At 39.9% G+C, this 23088-nt stretch overlaps 1 protein-coding gene across 1 annotated transcript in view; it reads left to right on the top strand.

Annotated features, from left to right (window-relative positions):
* The first annotated feature begins 3815 nt into the window (after positions 1-3815).
* DIPK2B (divergent protein kinase domain 2B) overlaps positions 3816-23088 on the top strand; it is a 111896-nt gene continuing 92623 nt past the window's right edge. The window contains exon 1 of the mRNA XM_089665131.1: positions 3816-4074. Coding sequence (XP_089521257.1) covers positions 3857-4074 — 218 coding nt within the window. The 5' untranslated portion in view covers positions 3816-3856. The remainder of the gene's footprint in view (positions 4075-23088) is intronic.

Raw genomic sequence — 23088 nt, forward strand, 5'->3', positions numbered from 1 at the left:
TTTTTAGTCTCCTTTTTATGGGTTCCATTTTTTGCCTAAACTCCTGTTTAGAAAAAAGTGTGTTACGTACAGAGCTCTGTAGCTCAAGGGGAAATGTATACACAGAATGGAATGAGTTGGGGCAGTGACTTTACCTCCTCCTTCCTCACAGCTCTGTGAGGAATCATACTCACCTAGATGGTTGCAGCACCTATCCCATACAGTCGGACTGTCTGTCTGTTTTTCATCCATCTGTTGACAGATGAAAACTAGACAGCAATGTATTTCTATGGATCAAGGATGTGAATGGATGATCATCTATTTACATCCGTTTACCTGTTCCAGTCCAGTACGCCCAGATCCATTGAAACGGATGGAATGGATGTAAACAGATGTAAACGGATGCTATACATTTACATCTATTCCGTTTATGTCCATTTTTAGGCAAGACATTTTTTTGTTTATACTTTTGTCATCTCTGATTGGTCTCTGCAAAAACGAAATAAAATTGGATGCAAAAACAATGTAGACTGATGTAAACTGAACTGATATAAACTGATGTAAATTTAATGGAAGTGAAAGCTGACATAAACTGACACAAACTGAACTGAACTGAAAAATAATGTAAAAACTGAAGTAAATTACTGTAGTACTGCGTTTACACGTGTTTTTGCCGGGTTTAGCATTTTTCTGTTGCCAGTAGAGTTAACAGCTTCCCGTCCCCCCTATAGCAGAAGTACTGCTACAGGGCGGCACAGGTGTGCAAAATCACGTATATATACGTGATTTTGCAGTTCCGGGCAGGGGGCACGCGTCCTTGCACACATAGGCTTTTATCAGAGTTTAGTAGCACAAGAGTTTCGGGGCAGTTAAACATTCCTCTCCTGAATACAGAAGTATTGCATTGAGGAGAAGAACATTTTGGCCAAAAAAAGCCAAACACTGAAAAAACGTGTGCAAACATGCTTAAGCTCTAGCCGCATTTAGGGCTTGGGCATTTATGCATTTCAATGGCAAATACTCTGGTCAATGAAATGAATAAACGTCCAAGTGCTAAATGAGGCAAAACCCAGTACTGAGTTTACACTTGTTTTTGCCATGTTTAGCATTATTCTGTTGCCAGTAGTGTTAATGTCTATGGCAGTTCCAGTGTACACGTAGCCTTAGCCTGAGCCATCTGCTAGTCCAGGCATATGGGTGGATCCAGACTCTAAAGTCACGATCTCTCCAGAGCCTGGAGTGGCTGAGTGACAACAGCCGACATCGGACATAAGCGTGCTGTTGGCTGAAAATGAGTCACAGGAGGGTAGAACAAAGTCACTCCTGTGATCCATAGAAGTAGGGCCAAACGAGCTTTGGCCCTACTTCTCTACTTCTCCTTTAACAATTACTGTTGTAATTTCTCTTTAGAAACCCACAGTTTACTGGGAATGCTTTGTTATATTTTAATTGTTTATTATTGATTTTATAAAATCAGTACTGCCTGAAGAAGGAGGTTCCTTCCAGAGAAAACGGCGGGCTGTTCTGTGCCAATCCCTGCCCTATTACATCCTGCTCTGCCCCACTCCACTGATTGGCATCATGTAGCTACTTTTTGGCTCATACCTCATGTTGTTGTCAACAAAGTGCAAAGGCTTCAATGGGGAAGCATTGTATTACAAAAATAAACAGAAAACTAAGAGATTTTAACCATTTCATATCTAAAACAAAAAGTTTGACTTACTTTAAATGCTGGTCAATGTACTCCCATCAAATGAAAAATGAAAGAACACCTGAACTGGATCAATTTATTAAAGATCATCATCTTGGTAGAGACAGGGCTTTGTTTTTTCATGTCAAAGCCTCAAACAAACAGAACAGTGAGTGACATGATAGAAACTCCAACAAATGTAATTTCAAATCTACTGAGACTAGCAGTTACAGGCAGCAGTCATTAAAAATCTTCAAGTGTACTGTACTTTACTAATACCACAGGAGATCTGTTAGTCCTTGCAAGCTCTGCACATATGGACAGCACAGTGGCTAAATGGTTAGCACTTCTGCCTGGCAATATTAGGGTAGTTAGTTTGAATCCCAACCATGGCACCACCTGCCTGGAGTTTACATGTTCTCCCTGTGCCTGCGTGGGTTCCCTCCATGTACTCTAGTTTCCACTTACACTCCAAAGACATGCTGGTAGGTTAATTGGATCCTGTCTAAAAATTGGCCCAAATATGTATATGTATGAATGGAAGTTAGAGCTCTTAGATTGTGCAAATTGACAGCACTATATAAAGACCTGTAATAAACTAATAAATATCCAAAGGCCATATAAGCAAGCAAAAATGAAACACAAACCAGATCCAACAGATGTAAACACCTTTTAATAAATAAAAAATTATTAAATTTGAACTTACAACAACGTGGCTTGGCCAGAACACATTATCAAGAATGTCCCACCAACAGATGCTGAAGACATTCTCACTGGATAGCAAGCAAAAGAAGAGACACTAGTAAGGATGATTACCTCTGAAGGGGGCATTGCAGAAACCATGGACACGGAGTGTACAAAGACATCTCCAGAGCCCGGAAACAGAGGACAGAATTTGTATCTTGGATATGTGAAGTACCTCCACTAACATGTTTTGGGGCCTATGTCCCCTTATCGGGATAAGATACTAAAAGAGGTTTTAAGTAGGCTTTGGAGAAGACTGTAATCAGCTTATTGTTCACATGGGACTAAAAGTCCAGGACAGCTCTGCCATTCACTGACGGCCAGGATGAATGTACTAGCCACGCTCTGAGGCATGTCCCACTGCAATGCTGTCACACTGAAGCTTGCATTTGGGCACTATTTACAGTCCTTTCCCTAGCCTACTTCAACACTCTTTTAGTGCCCCACCCTCAACTATGATGAGGGGGGCATGGGACCCAAAACATACTAGTGGAGGCACTTCACATATCAGGATATAATTTGGGTCTTTTGTTTCCACACTCTGGGGACATTTTTGTACATTCTTTGTCCACGGTTTCAGCAATATCCACTTCAGAGGTAACCATCCCGGCTAGCGTCTCTCCATTTGCCAGCTACCCAGTGAGAATGTCTTCAACACCGGTTGTTGTGACCTGGTTTAGCATTGCAGGGATATTCCTGATTATATGTCCTGGTCAAGCCACTTTATTGTAAATGCAGTTTTACCATTTTTTATTTATTAAGTTATTCAACTCTGCATGATCTAGTGAGCTCTGTTTTGTGTTTCTATCAGAGGCAGCAGTACCTTGGATTTCACATATCATTTGTACAACTAGTTAGCTGAGTGTTCTCCAAACTACCTATCTGGAGAAAAATCAGCAGGACAGGAAATGAGGGAAAATTTGTCAAACAGAATCCCGAAATAGCAGTAAAATAAACAGTGATTCAAACGTTCCCCACTCTATGACTAAGAAAAGAAGTTTGTGCTAAACATACACTTTTAATATATCTTACCTATTTTAAAGGTGACAATTTTGGTTACCAATTTCGAATCAATCAACACATTTTTCAATCAAATATTATGTTGTATTATTTATGTATGCATGTTGTTTGTTAAAGGTCAAATATGTGTTATTTGTTACTTACAAACAATTATTTAAAAATGTAGGTTGTGCACACAATAAAGTGGAAAGTATTTTTGTGTCCACTGATCTGAATTCTTTAAAGGTTTCTAGCTCAAACCTGTAAAGTTAGCATAGGAAGAGTAACCATAGCAATCAATATTATCTGTATCCTCCACGAGTTTCCTTCTTCCTCTCATTGCCAGCAACACTTCTTCCCATTTAGAAGTAGAAAGTTACATTTCTTTTTGATGGATCGTTAGTGAAGTTGTTCAGAAGATTATGCAACCAATCTGATGCAAAAATGTTTTTTTGGCTATGCTTATCTTTTTTACAAAAATGTCACATTTGTATTTCCTTTCTCATTATTATGATGGAAAGAGAAAATGTTGGTGCAATCAATTCTTCAGACTCCAAACTGAAAAGCTCCTATAATTTTGGAAAAAGTTTTCTTGGATTGGACAAATGTAATGCTTGCATTGGAACTTCTGCATGCAAGAAATTCTTTAAAGAAGAAATAAGGTTAGCAGCTTTATCTATCTATCTATCTATCTATCTATCTATCTATCTATCTATCTAATAATGATCTATCTATCTATCTATCTATCTATCTATCTAATAATGATCTATCTATCTATCTATCTAATAATGATCTATCTATCTATCTATCTATCTATCTATCTATCTATCTATCTATCTATCTTATTTTCAACTCCTGATTATAATGGTCAGTGTGAGAAAAACAAATTTGGCATCAATGATAATTGGGAGTAAAAAATACACTAGAGTGAATAGAAAGAAAAATACCCTGGTGTCAGTTGTCAGTGGGAGGAAACAAACCTGGTGTCAGTGCTCAGGGAAAGTAATAAATACCCTGGTGTCAGTGGTCAGTGAGAAAAAAAATGACTTGGTGTGGGTGGTCAGTGGAAGTACTAAATGCAGTCAGTGGGAGCAATAATACTTTGGTGTCAGTGGGAAGAAAAAATACCCTTATATGTGGGAGGAAAAAATACCCTGGTATCAGTAGTCAGTTGGAGTAAAAATATATCCTAGTGTCAGTGGAAGTAAAAATTACCCTGGAGTCAATGGACAGTGGGAGGCAAAAATATACTCTATTTTCAGTGGTAATTGAGAGAACAAATATCCCGATGGCAGGATCAGTGGCAGGAAAATATTACCCTGGTGTCAGTGGTTAGTGGAAGTAAAAATTATCCTGGTGTCAGTGGCCAATGGAAGTGAAAAATACCCTGTTATAAGTTGGAAATAAAATGTCCTGTTGTCAGTAGTGAGTGGAGGGAAAAACTATCTTGGTGTCAGTGGGAGGAAAAATGGTTTGGTGTCAGTGGTCATTGAGTGAAAAAAAATTACCTGGTGTAAGTGGTCAGTGGGAAGAAAAAAATACCCTGTCAGTAGTCAATGGGAGGAAAAAATACCCTGGTTTCAGTAGTCAATGGAATGAAAAAATACCCTGGTTTCAGTACGGTGGGAAATTTAAAAATGTGAAAAGTGACATTCACTAAATTCACTAAAATCACACAGTATAACATTACTGTATCAAAGCATTTCACATACATTTTGTCCCTACTGCTTTGTCCTGTGCCCTGCCTGCATTTTTACTGTTCTTTCTGCCTGGAAACTAATAAACGTCCATGGCGTCCAAAAAGCGCCCCTTTATGTCAAAATCGGTTTTAGACCAGCTAGAGAACAGCGATAGTAAATTATAACCACTTTCAGAATTGAGTGATAATGATTCGTGGGGAAATTCGTCATCAGACACTGAAAACGATTTTGCGACTTTGCTCAGTGATTTGCGAACTTGGCGATATATTTCAAATTTCAGTGTTTTTGGTTTGATTATATTATTGAATTCAATTTATTATTATTATATTATTATTTTTTATGATTATTAAATTATAATTTATGATTTTGTGTTTCAAATTTTAACATACCCGGGATGTTTACTAGACTCTTATAAGATAGATAGTGCAGCGCTAGATGATATATGACTGCACCAGTATTAAAGATGGTGCAATATCCCTTACTTAAATGTCAACTAATGTGGACCACATACATTATATATGACCACATACACTGTATATGACCTTCCCAAGAATTGAAAAAAGGGGGGATATAATGACGTGAACTCCACACGACTTAACTTCACAATAAAAAACGCACAATATGAATGCACAATACAGTCCAGTCATCAAAGAAACACAGACAAGTGTATCTTGATAAGATCCTTATGATGCATGTAGTCCGGCGATGTGCAGAAGAAGTGAATAAATTGCGCACTCACCGGAAGCACAATTTAAATTGTGCGTTTGTGTCTCATACACCAAGGATCACTCCGACTGTAGATGAAAGGAAGCTCTGTACAGGTGGTTCTGTGATAAAAGGTAACACATCTGGGGATTCCTTCTGGCAGACAGGCTCCAAAACAGGATCAGCTGAATATTTCTCTGGACCTTGGGGTAGTCACCTGGTAGTCCTGAGGAATTAAATGCTCGATGTGGAGCAAAAAGGAATACCCATAATGTAGTATTTAAATCAAATTTTAAAAAAGATTTATTGTATATTAGAAAAAAACACTTAACATGAGTATGAGGATAAAATCAATCCTTGTGCACTAAGGATATCATAAATGACACACTGACCAGCTGGTATAGAAGAGTGGCCGCCGGACCCCCTTGATTCGGCGGCTTGGTGTCACGGCTAGCAGGGGCTCCTCCTTGACGCGCGTTTCGTATCACACGTACATCATCAGAAGGAATAAGAGCCATAGCTGCCGGACGTCACAGGAGCTATATATATAGTGTATTGTGTGCCTGTATTAAAGTTAATTGGGTGCCATTTTGCCGAAGTCCCGCATACTGCGCATGTGCGGGCGTCCGGGCACCATTTTCTAGTGGCCTAGATTATGTATGTATCCACCGCATACCCAACCGCGGTGGAACATACTACACACAAATGAACTGGTGGGCAGAACAGGAGCTCACCCCCCTCTCCCGCATGCTGCAGTCCCAGGCGTCCCCAGATACCCCCAAAAGGAGATAAAGAAAGCGCCGATCCATGCGGATCGGCGCCATATTGCCGGGGGCGGGCTGTATAAGTGCGCATGCGCGAATGAGCACGACGGACCGACACCATTTTACCGTGGGTCGGTACAGCAGTGCGCATGCGCGAACGGAACCGCCATATTTCCGTGGTCTCACAGGATGGATACACACTCACTGCACTTGCACAGATGCAGGGACAGTGAATGAACAATTAAGGATATACTTGAAGTTTATACAATGCCCTATTCACCTAGGGGAGGCTCTAATATATAGATTCTACAATTAGATACATCATTCTTAATTACTAAGTGTCCCATATGGTATCTTATATGCCCATTAGTGACATGTACCTTTGTATACAAAACTCTTGATCACTCTATGGTGATCAGAAGTCACTATGGTTAAAACTAAAATTATATACAATACTTAAAATCATTATGCATAAACAGTATTATTGTATACAAAAATGTATAAAATTATGCACATGTTAACCGTTGAGGATCATATAAAACCAAAATATGGGGGCTATAATGAATGTACATAACCATGCAGTATATGTCCTCATTAAACCCACTTCGATACAGTAAAATACATGAGGTTGAAGTAGAAATACCCCAAGTCTATAAAAGTTATAATAACCAATGTCAAAAAAATAGAATAGAATAAAATTTCTAATTTCTAAGTGGACCATATTAGAAAACCTTATAAGTCATAGTAAACAAATAGGTGGACTGTTATAATACCTAAGGTAGTCTTGATCTATATTCATGGTCTGTAATGTTATAATACTCCTGATAACCCACAATATAAATGTGAATAATTAAAATTAAACAAAGGGCCATATAAACAATTGAAGACATAGATGTTAACTGTTATCTATATAGCAATTTATATCTACCTCTACATTATGGCCAAGAGGGGATAAAGTTCTCATCTCATATATCCACCTCGTTTCCATTTGAGAGACTTGTCTTAGCTTATTTGTACCTCGCCAGTGACTATGAACTACATCGATCCCTGAAAATTTCAAAAAGGTAGGGTCCCGGTTATGATGGTATCGGAAATGTCTAGACAGAGGATGTTCTTTCCGGCCCTTTTCTTATCATCAGAAGGCCGCTGTCCTAAAGGAAAGATTTATTGAGAAAGGGTATAATGCTGCAGTATTGGATGTTGAGATGGCCCGTGTGGCAAATATGAATAGAGATACGATGTTAACCACCTCTGCCTCACGTAAGAACGGTAAATTTTGTCCCTTTATTACATCCTTTTCCATTCAATAAAAACAAGTCAGTAAGATTATTAAGAAAAACTGGGACATTCTTAAGGCTGACCCAATCCTAGCTAGAGCATTACCTGATAGGCCTGAAATAGTCTTCAGGAAGGCCCCTACCTTACGGGATAAAATCTCATCAAATGTGGTAGATCCTCCCTCTAGAACTACGTTCTTTGGTAATATGACGGGTTTTTACCCATGCAACAAGTGCGTTATATGTAAGTTAGATGGCATACGCAAAAAGAAAATTGAATCTTTCACTTCCACTATAACTCGGAAAACATATGACATCTCTACATCGATCACCTGTCATAGCCGCTATGCGGTATACCTCTTAGAGTGCCCATGTAAACGGCAATATATTGGTCGAACCACCAGAAGGCTCAGAGACAGGTTTAGAGAGCATGTTAACTGTATCAAAAAGGGCCGAAAAGAACATCCTCTGTCTAGACATTTCCGATACCATCATAACCGGGACCCTACCTTTTTGAAATTTTCAGGGATCGATGTAGTTCATAGTCACTGGCGAGGTACAAATAAGCTAAGACAAGTCTCTCAAATGGAAACGAGGTGGATATATGAGATGAGAACTTTATCCCCTCTTGGCCATAATGTAGAGGTAGATATAAATTGCTATATAGATAACAGTTAACATCTATGTCTTCAATTGTTTATATGGCCCTTTGTTTAATTTTAATTATTCACATTTATATTGTGGGTTATCAGGAGGAGTATTATAACATTACAGACCATGAATATAGATCAAGACTACCTTAGGTATTATAACAGTCCACCTATTTGTTTACTATGACTTATAAGGTTTTCTAATATGGTCCACTTAGAAATTAGAAATTTTATTCTATTCTATTTTTTTGACATTGGTTATTATAACTTTTATAGACTTGGGGTATTTCTACTTCAACCTCATGTATTTTACTGTATCGAAGTGGGTTTAATGAGGACATATACTGCATGGTTATGTACATTCATTATAGCCCCCATATTTTGGTTTTATATGATCCTCAACGGTTAACATGTGCATAATTTTATACATTTTTGTATACAATAATACTGTTTATGCATAATGATTTTAAGTATTGTATATAATTTTAGTTTTAACCATAGTGACTTCTGATCACCATAGAGTGATCAAGAGTTTTGTATACAAAGGTACATGTCACTAATGGGCATATAAGATACCATATGGGACACTTAGTAATTAAGAATGATGTATCTAATTGTAGAATCTATATATTAGAGCCTCCCCTAGGTGAATAGGGCATTGTATAAACTTCAAGTATATCCTTAATTGTTCATTCACTGTCCCTGCATCTGTGCAAGTGCAGTGAGTGTGTATCCATCCTGTGAGACCACGGAAATATGGCGGTTCCGTTCGCGCATGCGCACTGCTGTACCGACCCACGGTAAAATGGTGTCGGTCCGTCGTGCTCATTCGCGCATGCGCACTTATACAGCCCGCCCCCGGCAATATGGCGCCGATCCGCATGGATCGGCGCTTTCTTTATCTCCTTTTGGGGGTATCTGGGGACGCCTGGGACTGCAGCGTGCGGGAGAGGGGGGTGAGCTCCTGTTCTGCCCACCAGTTCATTTGTGTGTAGTATGTTCCACCGCGGTTGGGTATGCGGTGGATACATACATAATCTAGGCCACTAGAAAATGGTGCCCGGACGCCCGCACATGCGCAGTATGCGGGACTTCGGCAAAATGGCACCCAATTAACTTTAATACAGGCACACAATACACTATATATATAGCTCCTGTGACGTCCGGCAGCTATGGCTCTTATTCCTTCTGATGATGTACGTGTGATACGAAACGCGCGTCAAGGAGGAGCCCCTGCTAGCCGTGACGCCAAGCCGCCGGATCAAGGGGGTCCGGCGGCCACTCTTCTATACCAGCTGGTCAGTGTGTCATTTATGATATCCTTAGTGCACAAGGATTGATTTTATCCTCATACTCATGTTAAGTGTTTTTTTTCTAATATACAATAAATCTTTTTTAAAATTTGATTTAAATACTACACTATGGGTATTCCTTTTTGCTCCACATCGAGCATTTAATTCCTCAGGACTACCAGGTGACTACCCCAAGGTCCAGAGAAATATTCAGCTGATCCTGTTTTGGAGCCTGTCTGCCAGAAGGAATCCCCAGATGTGTTACCTTTTATCACAGAACCACCTGTACAGAGCTTCCTTTCATCTACAGTCGGAGTGATCCTTGGTGTATGAGACACAAACGCACAATTTAAATTGTGCTTCCGGTGAGTGCGCAATTTATTCACTTCTTCTGCACATCGCCGGACTACATGCATCATAAGGATCTTATCAAGATACACTTGTCTGTGTTTCTTTGATGACTGGACTGTATTGTGCATTCATATTGTGCGTTTTTTATTGTGAAGTTAAGTCGTGTGGAGTTCACGTCATTATATCCCCCCTTTTTTCAATTCTTGGGAAGGTCATATACAGTGTATGTGGTCATATATAATGTATGTGGTCCACATTAGTTGACATTTAGGTAAGGGATATTGCACCATCTTTAATACTGGTGCAGTCATATATCATCTAGCGCTACACTATCTATCTTATATTGTCTGTTTGAAGGTTTATGGTTTTTCCTTTTTAATGTATCAGCTGCTGTGTTGGTTAGCGCTCACTGAATCCCTCATTACCATGTTTACTAGACTCTTGTTCGGACTGATTTCAGTGACTTATTCCTAAGAATTACAGGCCTACAATAAAAAAATACATATTTCCATGCAAAAGAATTTACCGCTTTGAGCACAGAAATATGGACATAATCAGACAGCTAGGGAGGTTAACTTCCTGTTGTTATGATCATGCATACTACTATTATCATCACTATATGGGGATATTACCACATTTAAAATATTTTGCGCATATTTATTGCCAGATTACTGTTATTTGTGGTTGCCAAAGTTTGTTGATGACTCCATTATTTTATAGATACAAAATACCATCACATATCACAACTAATGTCACCACCAGCACTGGTATTTTTGTTTGTACTTCTCTGTATGGGCACAGTTTGTTTGTATGAAGTTTATCTTTACTAAAAAAAAAAAAGATTCTTTAAGCATGATTAAAGCATCTATGAATAGAGATTTTTTTAGTGGAAAAAAAAATATAATCTAATAGTAGAGCTTTTTTCATCTCCAAATATGACCTAGTTTTGTCTCAAATTCTGACGCTGACAGGTTCACCAATATCCAGAACAACCGAACACCCTGCATAATTTTGCTGCTTTGCTTGCTGTGCTGTAAAATAATTTGAAGTTGGATAGCCTTGACCCTGTCTGTGTCCTCTTCCATGATTACTTCTTCATGGCTGAGATATCAAAGTTAAACTCCAGGAAGATATAAAAGACACAATTAAAGCAGCTCTGTTTGCATTAATACATTACTAAATGTATTGTTTTTAATGTAGGCATGTAAGTACTTAAATTTGACTTGGTAGCAGCTGCAATCCCTGTGCAACAGAGCTCAGACTGAAATGGGGAGAAGCAGCACAAGGAACCAGTCCATTTTGATGCAGTGTTTATCTGCTAACAAGGAACTTACTGATTGGAGGACTATGACAGAGAGATAAACTCATTAGTTTGCTGTTTTTTCTTTCATTGTCCAATCATGGACTGGGGGAGGGGAAACCTGCAAGTGTAACTTAACTGCAGCGGAGAAAAATCAGGACTCCTGCCCTGCTAGACAGATCTGTGAATGGGCAGAAATGTAAATTATTGGCAGGTAAAACAACTCCTGTGTATTTCATCTCTAGAGTTTGCAGGGAGTTCAGATTTAAGCACAAGAAAGTGAGATCCAATTTTTTTCTTCTTGATTGTGATCTACCTAAATCCTGTGTTAGGGGGAATGGATAAATACAAGTTGGTCGTAAAGGCTGAAGGTTTCTTACTTCATGCATTCAGCACCCCCAGCCCCCTCAATACTTACCTGAGCCTCATCCAGTGATGTGATTGACAGCCTCGGCTGTCCCAGGTCTCTGCCTCCTCATTGGCTGAGACAGCAATCGGGAGCCATTGGCTCCCACTTGTGTCAATCACAGCTAGTCAGCCAATGAGGAGAGAGGAGGGGTGGGGCCAAGCCACAGCTCTGTGTGTGAATGGTCACACGGAGCAGCGGGTACACCCATAGCAAGCTGTAGGGGCATTTGACAGACAGGCGGGGCCAGGAAAGCCTGCAGGGGACCGGAGAAGAGGAGGATCCAGGCTGCTCTGTGCAAAACCACTGCACACAGCAGGTAAGTATAGACATGTTTGTTATTTAAAAAAAAATTTACCTTTTAGAATTGCTTTAATTTTGGAATTTTTACTGCATGTGTGCTATGTGTAATGTGGGGACCCCAAAGAGAAAAGGTGTAAATTGTAGATATAGAAGTAGGGTCACTTGTGCAAAGACTGTAGTCTCCCAGCATGTGAAGTTTATACAGGCCCACTTTCACCTTTTCTTGCTCCCTTCCCCACCAACTTTCCCAGGTTTACTCCTCTTTGTAGCCTTTACATACTGTAACTGTAGAGGTCCCAATAGGGATGAGCTGCCAAATCATCCTTCACAGCACAATTACTCAGGGAAAGATTTAGAGCCCTGGTGCCCAATCTGAGCCCCTTTGGTACCTTCTGTGCGGCTCAATGGGCCCGCGCAGACACTAATCTGTTTCTGCCAAAATCCTTGTTATAGCAGTGATTACAGCAGTCTCATGAAATATGTTTCCTGAAGCATGTCACCAGTCTCCAAAAACTCCTGTAGTATGTTTACAGATTCTTGACAGTCTCTTGTATCATGTTTGCAGTCTCTGGACACCTCATGTATCATGTCTGCAGTCTCTGACCATCTCCTGTACCATGTCTGCAGTTTCTGACCATCTCCTGTATTACATCCACAGTCTCTGATCATCTCTTGTATCATGTCTCCAGTCTCTGTCCATCTTTTGTATCATGCCGGCATTCTTTGACCATTTCTTGTATCATGCCTGCAGTCTCTGACCATCTCTTGTATCAAGTTTGTAGTCACTCACCATCACCTGTATCATGTCTGCAGTCTCTGACCATCTCCTCTATCATGTCTGCAGTCTCTGATAATCTCTTGTATCAAGTCTGCAGTCTCTGGCCATCTCTTTTATCAAGTCTGCAGTCTCTGACCATCTCGTGTATCAAGTCTGCAGTCTCTGACCATCTCCTGTACCATATTTGCAGTCTCTGACCATCATAGTCTCTGACAATCTCTTGTATCATGCCTGCAGTCTCTGACCATCTCTTATATCAAGTTTGTAGTCTCTGAAATCTCTTGTATCATGTCTACAGTCTCTGACCATCCCCTCTATCATATCTGCAGTCCAGGGGCAGACTGACAACTCATGGGGCCCCCGTGCAATAAGAGATAATGGGGCCCCCTGTGTCTCCCCCTACATTAAAGCCAAAGTCACACCCACACAACACCCCACCTACATATTGCAGCTCAGCTGCATAGAAAGGGCATTAAAAAATATTTTTTAAATAATAAAACAACGTCATGGGGTCCCCCCTCCATTCATACCAAGCCCTTCGGTCTGGTAAGTGTTTTGAGGGGAACCCCAATGTCAAAATTTAGAAAAAATGGCATGGGGTCACCCCCCCCCCCCCAAGATCCATACCAGACCCTTATCCGAGCATGCAGCCCAGCAGGTCAGGACGAGCAAGCAACCCCCCTCCTGAACCATACCAGGCCACATGCCCTCAACATGGGGGACAAGGGCCTCTTCCCCACAACCCTGGCCTGTGGTTGTAGGGGTGTTCTGGCAGGGGACTTTTCAAAATCTGGAAGCCCCGTTTAGCGAGGGGGCCCCCAGATCCCGCCCCCCCATGTGAATGAGTATGCGGTACATGGTGCCGATACCCATTCACAACAAAAAAAGTGTAGTATAAAAAAAGACAGGAGACAGTCTTTGACAAGTCCTTTATTAAAAGAAGAAAAAAAAAGAATTTCTCCCGAAGTAGATCCAACGTCAATCACGATGCCCGCTGCCGCCTCTACACGACTAAAGGAAAAGAAAAAAGGCTCTGCTCCCGATGCTGGCTCCCAGACATCTGACTGCTCCGTTGGCTTGACAGTTCTTAAATATGTAAGGAGTGGGGCCACCCAGTGACATCATGAGTGTGGCCCCACCTCCTTGTGACATCATTGACCCAGTATTCCCCAGTTGATGATGCCACAAGGGGCGGGGTAACACACGTGATGTCCACGGGTGGTCCCACCCATTACATAGTTACATAGTTAGTCTTGCTGAAAAAAGACAAAAGTCCATCCAGTTTAACCATATTTACATATTTAAGAACTGTCAAGCCAGCGGAGCAGTCAGATGACATCGGGAGTGGGTGTCCAGGCTGGTCGATCTGCTGAGGGGTTGTCTTGAAGTGTGTGTATGTTCCATGTGCCAATAGTGAGCGGTGTCACCTTATGTTTTCTTTGAAGTTTTGTTATTTGACCTCATGAAATGGGATCCCCTCCAGCCGCAGTAAGCTGGCCAGGGTTCTGTGGAGCAACAATATTTAGGGCCCCTTTTCTAGCCCCTTCCTCTTGCTACAGAGGTGAGCAGTGTGGTCCTAAAGAGGGCTGCTCAGTCACTCAGATAGACACCGAATCCAGCTGTTGCTTCAATCAGCAGGAAGATGACCATTATACCTGAGCCGCCTGTGTGCAGGTCCCTGGCTGCAGCTGCCAGTGTATCCAGACCTGCTGCTTGCTGCTCGCCTATCGCCACAGGACTTTGAAGATTTATGGGAGTTGGGGGATGTCAAGACCTGCGCATGAATTGGATTAAAGTGAGGGAGAGGTGCACATAGACAGCCTCACTCTCTCTTCCCAGATTCCATATTGCTCCAATGGCTGGACAAGAGCTGAGACAGTTGGAGATGGGCTGGGTGCAATGGTTGACCAGGGCGCCTTTTGTGTATTGCCGTGCTCTTAGCGTACCACATCACTTGTGCAGACCTCCTTCATGAGCATTGTCCTATTTTAGTAGATTCCATCTGCTCAATCCACCAGAATCTGTCTTCACATGCTTGGGATAGACAAGTTCCTGTTTCACGGAAGGTCAATGACCCAATGACTACTCTCAACCTGGTTCAGCCAGCCTGTCGAAGATGTTGCCAGGGGTGTGACTGCTGTGCATGCTGCAGATACTAGGAGCCACAGGTGAGAGCTGAGTGACAGGTGGGGACCAACGGTGGATGAGCTGCCCTGAAAAGAAATGACCTGCCCTTACACCAGAGGTGCTACCCCCTACCTGCACACCCCATACACCCCAGAGTGTATGAGAGTACCCCTCAAAATCCATACCAGACCCGAAGGACTTGGTATGGATGGAGGGGTGACCTCACATCGTTTTTTAAAATAATTTTTTCAATTTGCCGGCAGCTCTTTCTTTTACATTCAGCTGTTAGTGGGGGATTCTCCTGACAGCTGAAACATTAAGGCATGGTTTTCACTACTAAAACACCACATGACTTGATGAAATAACTCATGCAGTATTTTAGTAGTGTTTTTGGTGAATTCAAACATTTTTTTAAATGCTATGCGGTTTCCACCGCATAGCATGTTGGAGTAAGATACCACTTAGTGAATTGTGCCCAGTGAGCCTCTCACCGGGCCCCGTACTGACCCCGAGCCCTCGTGTAATGCCCGAATGCATGACTGGTCAGTCTGCCCCTGCTGCATTTTCTGATCATATCTTGTATCAGGTTTGTAGTTTCTGAGCATTTCCTGTATCTAGTGGTGTATTTAGGTTTTGTGCTGCCCTAGGCAATACAAAAATCCCCCCCCCCCCACAGAGATAGCCTGACATTGACCAACAACCCCCCAACCTCCTCCACAGGAGAACCTTCCACTACCACTGCCCCCATACACCAGCCACCATCCGCCACGGCGAGGCAGAGAAAGACACTCACCTTCAAATCCTCGGATATCCCTGGGAACAAGAATGGGGTAGTGCATACACCATCATGAAACCCGCAGTCTCTCTCAGAATTCACCAGGTCCCCATGCTGTGTGTGTCCCTTCTTCCATCCCTTCTTCTGAGGGGAAGTGCTGCCCCCCCTGAAAAATTCCGCCCTAGGCAAATGCCTTGTTTGCTTTGTGATAAATACACCCCTGCCTGTATCATGCCTGCAGTCTCTGACCATCTCCTGTACCATGTCTGCAGTCTCTGACCATCTCCTGTACCATGTTCTCAGTCTCTGACCATCTTTTGTATCATGTCAGCAGTCTCTGGCCATCTCCTGTACCATGTCTGCAGTCTCTGACCAGCTCTTGTATCCTATCTGCAGTCTCTTATCATCTCCTGTGTTATGTTCACAGTCTATGGCCACTTATTGTTTAATGGCCATAGTTTTTGACTATATCGTGTTTTGTGTCTGCTGTCTCTGATTCTGAATGTTCGCTGAATTTTATGTGCGACCCTTTGGTGATGTGAGGGCCACAAATGAGGGTCCTATATCAAGAAAGTGGATCACCACTGATAGAGAGCATAATGACCCTTCTAAACGCATCCTCAATTTCTGATATCACATGACCAACATGAGGGGACACACAGGGAAGTGTACTACCCTTTGTTGTAAAGGAGGATTTATCAGCAGTTACAAGAAATGATTTAAACGGATTGGAACTGGTGGAGATAGAGCTGAGTCACAGTTGTGACTACCACTACAGGAAGTGTTCACCAGAGTTCTTCTTTAAAAAATAAACTATTTCAAGCTTCTTCTTTTTTTTATTTACTTATGCAGGCATTTTATCAGTATGTACCATAAAAAACAAACCTGAATTTCATCAGCCTCTGTACTGAACTAATAGCAGCTATTTGCTAAGTGTTTTAAGCCCCTGACCTCTTTTTATAGTTAAATCCAAATATGAAATCTGTTTCTAGTGTGTAATGTAAGCTAATTTAATTTAAGATACTGTAATCTTCTCCTTTGATCGTGCTTTTCTAAGTATCTATAAGTCATCTCCACTGTGATTTCACATAAATGCTTCTGAAACTTCTCCTACAAAGTAAGCTTACGATTAGTTATAATTGCTAATCTATGGAGTTGCACTTTACAATTTGCATTTTATTCAGCTCTCAAAGTATATGTGTGAAACTCTATTATAAAAGAAAAAAAAGAAAAAGAAAGAAAAATCGCCTTATAAAAGTCTTAAAATATAGAGATAGAAATTTAATCCTCTCAAAACAGATTACATATTAATCTTTTGCATGTTCTTTTTTAAATCATTTTCCAGACAGTTGATTTTATTTTTAATACATTATACATTTTTACACTCTAACTTACTTATATACAGCTGATTGATAAGGATATCAGTTGGTATGAAACATCACCACTCTTAGCCACTGATCAAGTCAACATAACAAAAATGTACTGGGTGGTGATGTCACAACATTAGCTCCCTTGAGTTTGCTGTGAAATTGTTGATTTGGCTGTCATCAAAATTTTGACAAAATAGAATGCTCAATTTAATTTCCTGAGCTTTCTTAAAAAAGTTTTCTTTTTATGTATAGGGTTTATTTTGGGGTATAATTAGGGCATTTCATTTTCTTAGTTTTTTTTCTCTTTTTTAGTATATTTGATCAATATTTACTGTTGTTTTGCTTTTTCTATTTTAATTTTTTTTTTTGTGTGAAAAGCAAAAAAAAAAAAAAAAAAAGGGATAATGAGGGGCCATGTTTTAGCACGAGAATGTGTCGAGGAAAGGAACCTCTATAACCCTTAGAAACCATTTAAAGTAGAACTAAGTTCTAAAATTAAAAGTTTTTTTTCTGGGAAAAAGCTAGGCTTTCTTTTGACAATATTGTCTAGCAAAAATGTTTTAATTTTTGTAATCTATGAACAAAATGACATAAAAACTAATGAAATATGCTTGTTTTTTCTATTTTGATAAGGGTTGGTTTTAAAAATTAGTTTTGTAAATAAAAAGTATACATTATATAGTATATTATGTCCCATTTAAAATGACACTAAAATTATATTTCTTGTACAAAGCATGAAAACATTATTTGCAAATCAAATATATATTTTTTAAATTGTGTACAAAAGTTAAAAAATAAAATTCATTAAAATGAAAAAAATTACATATTAAAAAAAATCAGAAATGTGTTTTATTTTATTTATTTTTTAAAGGTACTTATATAGCGCCGTCAATTTATGCAGAGCTTTACATATATATTGCACATTCACATCAGTCCTTAACCCTCGAGGGGCATACAATCACATTCATACATACACATACTTGGGACAATTTAGACAGGATCCAATTAACCTACCAGCATGTCTTTGGAGTGTGGGAGGAAACAAGAGTACCCGGAGGAAAGCACACAGGCACAGGGAGAACATGCAAACTCCAGGCAGGTAGTGCCGTGGTTGGGATTTGAAACGATGACTCTAGAAATGAAAAAAATAGCTATCTGCAAATGCAAATTTTACAGAGGAGGGGCTGCATTTTGACAGCCAACTCTGCTATATAGACATAGCAAGTCTCAGCTGTCATTTTGTAAAAGAGGTGGCAGGGAGAAAGTAGCTGGAAGGTTTTAGGATGTACTGTATCTCCTAGGTTTACAATTCTCAAGTTGTTAATAAATTTTACTTGACCATTGGAGTTTTTCTCTGTTCTCTTTTCTGGGCAACTGTCATGGGATATCCCTGGAACCTATTTTGAAAGCAACATCTCTTCATATGAGAGAATTTCCATACTGATATTTGTATGTGCACCTTTATTATGACCAAACACACATTGGCTGGAATTGTTATTCCTTTCAGGGATTTTACAGATTATTTATTATGGATTTCACTTAATTTAATCATGATCTTTAGGTTTTTATTCTGTTGATTTTTTGCGTATTTTGAAATACACCGAGGGGTTAATTTACTAATGCTGGTTCACCCAGAATCTCGTGCACCTGTGAATGGTGGCCAATCAGCTTCTAATCTCAGCTTGTTCAATTAAGCTTTAGCTATAAAACCTGGAAGCTGATTGGTTCGTTGCAGAAGTGCACAAGATTCTAAGTGAACCAGCTTTAGTAAATAACCCCTGAATGTCTCTAATTTACATGATTTATCATCTATTACTTTGGGACATTTGTAGGTCCCTGTGCTTATAATTGGAAAAAACACTCCCTCCAAATATTCAATATCTTTTCAGATATTAAAATATACTGTATGTAAAGTCAAAACATTTTATATACAGTAATCTTGGATAGAGTATGTGATATTTAAATACATGTCAGACTTATTTTCCATTTACATCCCATTGGTAAGATTTTTCTTCATTTATGAAAGTGATTTTTTTTTAATTACAATACATTAAGGCTTTACATAACTGAACTATGACTTTTATAGCTGACGTGTCACTGTAAAGGAAATTTGTAAATTCTGTATAAAATGTATGTTTTATATTTTGTATGCTTTGCCTATGTATTGTACACTGCTCTCATTACGCCCATGGCACTAATAATGTTTTGATTACGTTTGCAATTCTTCAAGTCCTGATTAGAAATGAGCCTGCCTATGTAACACCCCTTGTTACCATAAAAGTATAATTGTAATATTAATGTGATACCTATGTAATTGTGTGTATAAAAAACTTCAAATGCACCAAATACACAGAACAGTGATTTGGAAAGATGCTGAGTGTATCTTTTTGTGTCTGTTCCCTACTGCAGTAGGTATTATTAAAGTGATTCTAAAGGTTAATTATTTTTCTTTGGAAAATAACAGACATGCTTTACTTACCTACTGTGTGAAGTGGTTTTGCACAGAGCAGCCTGGATCCTACTCTTCTCGGATCCCCCGCAGGCTTTCCTTGCTCCTCCTGTCTGTCAGGTGCCCCCACAGCAAGCAGCTTGTTATGGGGACACCCGCTGCTCTGTGTGTCCATTCACACACAGAGCTGTGACTTAGCCCCGCCCCCTTTCTCCCCTCATTGGCTGACTGGATGTGATTGACTGGGAGCCAATGGCTACTGCTTTTTGTCTCAGCCAATGAGGAGGCAGAGACCTGGGACAGCCGAAGCTGTCAGTCACATCGCTGGATCACAATGAGGCTCAAGTATTGAGGGGGCGGGGGGAACTGCTACACACAGGTTTTTTACATAGAATGCATGAAAGTAATAATCTTTAGCCTTTACAACTACTTTAACTGCTTCCCAACTGCCCTAGAGCAGAAATACTGCTACAGGGTGGCATGAGTGTGCAATATCATGTATATATACGTGATTTTGCATTCCCAGGTAGGGGGCGCATATGCCCTGCCCGCACCGCCATTCACAGCCGTGACTGTCAATCACCGGGTCCTGGCCGGTGATTACTCGCCAGTGCCCGGTGATTGCCAAGGATCTCCAACGAGAAGGAGAACTGTTTGTAAACAAAACAGTTCTCCTCCCTGCCAGCGCATGCACACTACTTTGGATGGCTGTGCACAGCACAGCCAAGTCAAGTAGTGGGCTTACCGTGAAGCACACAGACACAGCTTATAGTAAAACAGCACACACCTGACCCTTTGATCGCCCCACATGTTAACCCCTTCCTGCCAAGTGCCATTAGTACAGTGTCAGTACTTTTTTTTTAGCACTAATCACTGTATTGGTGTCACTGGGGATGTCAGTGACACCAAGTCAGTTACCCCCAGTGTCAGAATGCCCGCTGCAGACCCGCAGTCCCACTATAAGTCGCTGATAGCCGCCATTACTAGTAAAAATAGATAAAAAAACTCAGTATATATACCGCCATTTGTAAATGCTATAACTTTCACATAAACCAATTAATTTACATGTATTGGGATTATTTTTAGCAAAAACATGTAGCAGAATACATTTTGACCTGAATTTATGACGAAATTAGATTTTTTAATTTTTATACTGGACATGTTTAACCTCCCTGGAGGTATTCCCAAGTGTAGCTCGGGGTAAAGTCTCAGTACCACAAGCGATAACCCCGAGCTACACTCAGGAATACCCTGCAGTGCTGCTCCGCGATCTCTTCTTCACTTACCTTGTCCTGCGCTCCCGCGATGTCCCTCCTGCAGTGTCCCCGGCAATGTCCTCCGGCGGATGCCGGCATCTGTTTTCTGGGTTCCAATTCCAGCGACGTCAGGACGTATGGGAGAAATTAAAAAATGTGAAAAAGTGACACTCACTAAATACACTAAAATCACATAGTAAAACATTACTGTATCAAACCATTATACATACATTTTGTCCCTAGTGCTTTGTCCTGTGCCCTTCCTGTATTTTTACTGTTCTCTCTGCCTGGAAACTGAGAAACGTCCATGACGTCCAAAAAGCGTCCCTTTAGGTCAAAAGCGGTTTTAGACCAGCTAGAGAACAGCGATAGTAAATTAGAACCACTTGCAGAATTGAGTGATAATGATTCATGGGGAAATTCCTCATCAGACACTGAAAACGATTTTGCGTCAGTGATGTGCGAACTTGGCGCTATATTTCAAATTTCAGTGTTTTTGGTTTGATTATAATATTGAATTACATTTATTATTATTATATTATTATTTTTTATGATTATTTAATAAATTATAATTTATGATTTTGTGTTTAAAATTTTAACATACCCGGGATGTTTACTAGACTCTTGTTCGGACAGATTTCAGTGAGTTATTCCTAAAAAATTACAGGCCTGCAAAAAAAACTACATATTTCCATGCAAAAAAATGTACTGCTTTGAGCACAGAAATACTGACATAATCAGACCGCTAGGGAGGCTACTAACAAAAAGTAAAAAATATTGTTTTCTTCTCAAAATTTTTGGTCTTTTTTTATGATTATTTATTAAATTATAATTTATGATTTCGTGTTTCACATTTTAACATAGCCGGGATGTTTATTAGACTCTTGTTCGGACAGATTTCAGTGAGTTATTTCTAAAAATTACAGGCCTACAAAAAAAAAAATTACATGTTCCCATGCAAAAAAATGTACTGCTTTCAGCACAGAAATATGGACATAATCAGACCGCTAGGGAGGCTACTAACAAAAAGTAAAAAATATTGTTTTCTTCTCAAAATTTTTGGTCTTTTTTTTTACATAGCGCAAAAAATAAAAACCGCAGGGGCGATCAAATACCACCAAAAGAAAGCTCAATTCGTGGGGAAAAAAAAGGACATAAATTTAATTTGGGTGCAATGTTGCATGACCGGGCAATTTTCACTTAAAGTAACACAGCACTGTAACAAAAAATGGCCTGGTCAGGAAGGGGGGTAAATCCTCTGGAGGGCAAGTGTTTAATTTGGAACCACCAATCAATATAAGGAGTTGTCTATCTATAAAATTTCAGTATTCATTTCCAGAACAGTCTCTGTGGTCTGGTCTTATCTATTTGAAATGATGCCATAGATGTTCCATGCCATAAGTTGCTTAAAATGCATATAAAGCCAACCTTTTTTTTTTAGTTTTGGATAGACTGCAGGGTTTTATTGATGCCTGTGCCCCTCTGGAAAGATTCCCCTATCTATTAGTCTGGTGACCATTATCCCTAGTAATTTTGATTGGAAATACAAAATATTACAGTTCAGTGAGATAACTGTGAGTATTTTCCTTCCCCTTAATTTGCGTGTCTCTGAAGCAAGAAGGGAAATATCTCCAATGGGGCACATTCACCAAAAAATAAAAAAACAACCTTAACACTTCCCTATTCCTCCAAATCCTAAAAAAAGTTTGTTTTTACATACACTTTAGTTTTCATTTGTTGTATAAAAGCAATCCATCAGTATAGTCACTTGAAGTCCAGCATTTACTGATCTCACACATTCTCTTCTATTTTCTGAGTGTAAATTCGGCTGCACACACTATAAAATACGTAAGAAACACAGCAAGCTTAATTTGTTCAGTTATGAATAATTAATAGCAAAAAAGAAAAGCATAAAAAAATAGCAATGTACTGTATATGTATACAGGTGAAACTCGAAAAATTAGAATATCGTGCAAAAGTTCATTTATTTCAGTAATGCAGCTTAAAAGGTGAAACTAATATATGAGATAGACCCATTACATGCAAAGCAAGATAGTTCAAGCCCTGATTTGTCATAATTGTGATGATTATGGCTTACAGCTCATGAAAACCCCAAATCCACAATCTCAGAAAATTAGAATATTGTGAAAAGGTGCAAAATTCTAGGCTCAAA

The sequence above is a fragment of the Staurois parvus genome, unplaced genomic scaffold, assembly GCF_062004578.1.
Source record: "Staurois parvus isolate SC_StPar_1 unplaced genomic scaffold, SC_StPar_1.0 ptg002140l, whole genome shotgun sequence".
NCBI classification, from domain to species: domain Eukaryota; kingdom Metazoa; phylum Chordata; class Amphibia; order Anura; family Ranidae; genus Staurois; species Staurois parvus.